Below are 4,284 nucleotides of genomic sequence, written 5' to 3' on the forward strand. Positions count from 1 at the left end.
ATACATGCCTTTTCCTGAAGAATTTTTCACTTCTAATATAGCAAAGAGACGTTCCTTTACTTCAGAATTAAAAACATACCGTATACAAACAGCAGCTTGGTCTGTGGACCCTATATCTTGTGTGCTGTCTACCTATGAACAAAATATTTAAAATATGTATTATATATTTATGTACAGAGAAACAATATAATTTTCAAATAACATACTTGTATACTAAATTGTTTATCTCCCAATTCAACTTTGATTTTTCTTCTTATTAACTCTAATATAGCTAGAATAACTTTATTAACCGTACTCTTAGAGAGCATCGTTACTAAAGATCCTCTTCCTTTAGAATTATTAGAAATATTTTCTTTGCGCTTTTTGCTACTTTCAATTGCAACTGTCAAATAATCATTTAAAATTGAATCTCGCTTGGCTGTAAACTTTAAGAGTTCTAAAAAGTTTCCTCTATTATAGTTGATATTCTCACAGTTAATATTATATAAAGATTCAGATGAACCTGAACCTCTATAAGGGAGATTTTGTTTTCCCAAAAGCTTAACAATTTCAAAAACTTGCTCTAAAACATGAATACGTTCAAGTGTTTGTTTTTTTTTTAAGTTCATCATATTTCTATTTACAGAATTTTCAATATTGTAATTATTGGATGCTAGAATATATGCTTCCACAGCTAAACTATGGACTTGACTATTTTCATGTGCTTCTATAGTGGCATATATATTTTTGAAATTTGTACATCCAGAACAAAAGTTACTAGCTGACAAACTGAATACCATACAAATTGTGCAATAAACAGCGTTTACGTAGTTATTGCCTTTACATTGTACAGTTAACCATTTCCTTGGTATTAAATTACCTTTTAGGTCTGTTCGATTATATATTCTGTGAAGAGACCATGCTACATTTTCTAACAACTTAGGTTGACAAGGGTGAATTGTGTTGACAAACTCCAATTTTTGAACCAATGTTAATTGTTTAGGATTAGACGGAAATTTTAAATCAAATTTTATAGTATAATCATTATTTTCCTAAAAAAAGATATTAGAATGTATGATAGTATCTTCTACCTAATGCAATCAAATATTTAATTAGAATTTAGAACAATGTACCTATGATAAATATTAAATTTATTTATAATTTCTTACAACAGTAATATCAGATGCACTTGTTTCTGTTGTAGGTTTGTTGCCTAAAATCAAATTTGAAAAACATATTTTGCTACTATTGTTCATAGTACTTGATTCATCGTCGTTAATACTATTGGTATTGATATTAGAATGTATGATAGTATCTTCTACCTAATGCAATCAAATATTTAATTAGAATTTAGAACAATGTACCTATGATAAATATTAAATTTATTTATAATTTCTTACAACAGTAATATCAGATGCACTTGTTTCCGTTGTAGGTGTGTTGCCTAAAATCAAATTTGAAAAACACATTTTGCCACTATTGTTCATAGTACTTGATTCATCGTCGTTAATACTATTGGTATTGATATTAGAATGTTTGATAGTATCTTCTACCTAATGCAATCAAATATTTTATAAGAATTTAGAACAATGTACCTATGATAAATATTAAATTTATTTATAATTTCTTACAACAGTAATATCAGATGCACTTGTTTCTGTTGTAGGTTTGTTGCCTAAAATCAAATTTGAAAAACATATTTTGCCACTATTGTTCATAGTACTTGATTCATCGTCGTTAGTACTATTGGTATTGATATTTGAATGTATGATAGTATCTTCTACTAATGCAATCAAATATTTAATTAGAATTTAGAACAATGTACTATGATAAATATTAAATTTATTTATAATTTCTTACAACAGTAATATCAGATGCACTTGTTTCCGTTGTAGGTGTATTGCCTAAAATCAAATTTGAAAAACACATTTTGCCACTATTGTTCATAGTACTTGATTCATCGTCGTTAATACTATTGGTATTGATATTAGAATGTTTGATACTATCTTCTACCTAATGCAATCAAATATTTTATAAGAATTTAGAACAATGTACCTATGATAAATATTAAATTTATTTATAATTTCTTACAACAGTAATATCAGATGCACTTGTTTCTGTTGTAGGTTTGTTGCCTAAAATCAAATTTGAAAAACATATTTTGCCACTATTGTTCATAGTACTTGATTCATCGTCGTTAATACTATTGGTATTGATATTAGAATGTATGATAGTATCTTCTACCTAATGCAATCAAATATTTAATTAGAATTTAGAACAATGTACCTATGATAAATATTAAATTTATTTATAATTTCTTACAACAGTAATATGAGATGCACTTGTTTCCCTTGTAGGTGTGTTGACTGAAATCAAATTTGGAAAACACATTTTGCCACTATTGTTCATAGTACTTGATTCATCGTCGTTAGTACTATTGGTATTGATATTTGAATGTGTATTAATTTTATCATCTTCTGTCTAACAATTAGAAAATTTGTTTTTGTTTATACTTACAAGGAATATACAATCTGTATCATCAATACAATAAGAATATAGGCTAAAAGTACAATTGACAGGTAATTATTGTGGTGAAAGGAGCCACCCAATAATGACACTTTCTATTAATTAGAAAAATTAAAAATATATTATAGACAATCTTACAACTAATTATTAGGTTTTTCAGGTAGAGTTGCCAGTAAGCATGGTTGAAATATAAATATGTATTTATTTCACAATAGTAGTAGGTAATAATAATTAGTAGTATTTAATTGCTTAAAATAAAGTGAATCGTCAAAAAAAATATTGACTGTGAAAAATGAACCATAAATAATGACAAACAAATAAGTAGGTAAACGTATAAGTTGGTACCGGCCCACTGTGCTATAGAATAGTGGCACACCGGGCCAGTCCGCTACTGCAAGTGTCAACAGTATGATAATAGAGTGAAACTTTTTAAAAGTAAGGAATTTAGATACGAGTAATATCTTGAATTAAAATTACCAAAATTAGATTTCCAGTGTGATGAACGTTTTGGGAATGAAAATATGACGTAAATGATAACGAAAAATGTATAAAATATAAATAACTATTTAAACTATTCTATTGAATCTATTGATCAAGTTATTCAAAATAATTACACAGAATGTGACAATGAAATGTCAAGTGATTCTGTTACATAAATAACTGCATGTAAAAACTGCCAACTGGAAAGGAAAAGGTATTGTGAAAAAGTTATTTCCAAAAAACAAATCAATTATAATGAAACCAAGGCAGGCAAAACATCAGGGCTTGAAACCGAAAACATTTTTTCCGATTTTAATTTCGATCTCGGATTTTGTTTTTTATTTTTTCCGATTTTAACTTCAGTTTCAGATATCGGTATTTATTTTCTCCGATTTAAATTTCGGGGTTGATTACCATTAATGATTTTATCGATTTAATTTTCGGTTTCGATATCGACTTCGGATTTTAACGGTTTTGACCGGTATTCAAAATCGGTATCCAATATCCGTTTCAACCCCTGCAAAATATATGGGTCCAAAAAAAAAATTATTGAGTGCATTTTTTCAACCGTAAAAAATGAAAATTCGTTCAGCGTTAAACAGGCTGCTGATAAATGGAAATTTAGCTACGCCAAAATTGTTTCAAAAAAATGTATGTTGTACAAAATATACATGCCCATTTGACGCTCTTTCATTTTAAGCTGCAACTTATTATATAGATATGTATTACGCTTTCAACATTTTGTCGATAAATCAAATAATTGTTTTCTGCATTTTTGTAAAATAGACACTACATTCAAATTACAAACAACGAGTTATATGTAGTAATTATACATAAGACAATTATTATTGACGTCGGTTCAAGAGTACCTAACTGATATACACCTCGTTAATTAACGCAAGATATAATATCTATTAAATAGTTTCAAAATATATGATTGATGAAATCTTTTGCACATGAAACAAAAGTTTGCTCGAACTGTGTAGTAAAAAAAAAATTCAAAACGCAACGGAATGACAATTCTTAATGGACTCAAAACCACAGAAGAAGGAACAATCATGTCAATTATATCAATTCATTACTCAGATTGTAGTTGTAGGTACTATGAGTGTTATGGAAACTTCAAGAGAATTAAACTCTCACTTATTCATTGAAGCAGATACATATTAATTATTCAGAGTTCATATCGTATGCACTAAATTAATACCCGAATGAAGTGAATGTCCCTAAAAACAGGCAATCAAAACAAATACATATAAGTAGAGCGTAGATTTGTATGCACTAAAAGTGTCCATATTG

The 4,284-nt window shown here is 27.9% G+C and overlaps 1 protein-coding gene across 1 annotated transcript in view; it reads right to left on the bottom strand.

The window, feature by feature from the left end:
- LOC107882838 (probable serine/threonine-protein kinase DDB_G0283337) overlaps positions 1–2,370 on the bottom strand; it is a 3,295-nt gene extending 925 nt beyond the window's left edge. Inside the window, exons 1-8 of the mRNA XM_016801820.1 lie at positions 2,302–2,370; positions 2,071–2,223; positions 1,860–1,992; positions 1,611–1,762; positions 1,380–1,532; positions 1,149–1,301; positions 207–950; positions 5–132 (exon numbers count right to left, since the gene is read on the bottom strand). Of these exons, the coding sequence (XP_016657309.1) occupies positions 5–132; positions 207–950; positions 1,149–1,301; positions 1,380–1,532; positions 1,611–1,762; positions 1,860–1,992; positions 2,071–2,223; positions 2,302–2,370 (1,685 nt within the window). The remainder of the gene's footprint in view (positions 1–4; positions 133–206; positions 951–1,148; positions 1,302–1,379; positions 1,533–1,610; positions 1,763–1,859; positions 1,993–2,070; positions 2,224–2,301) is intronic.
- Between the last annotated feature and the right edge of the window lie 1,914 nt (positions 2,371–4,284).

Source organism: Acyrthosiphon pisum, chromosome X (genome assembly GCF_005508785.2).
Source record: "Acyrthosiphon pisum isolate AL4f chromosome X, pea_aphid_22Mar2018_4r6ur, whole genome shotgun sequence".
Lineage (NCBI taxonomy): Eukaryota > Metazoa > Arthropoda > Insecta > Hemiptera > Aphididae > Acyrthosiphon > Acyrthosiphon pisum.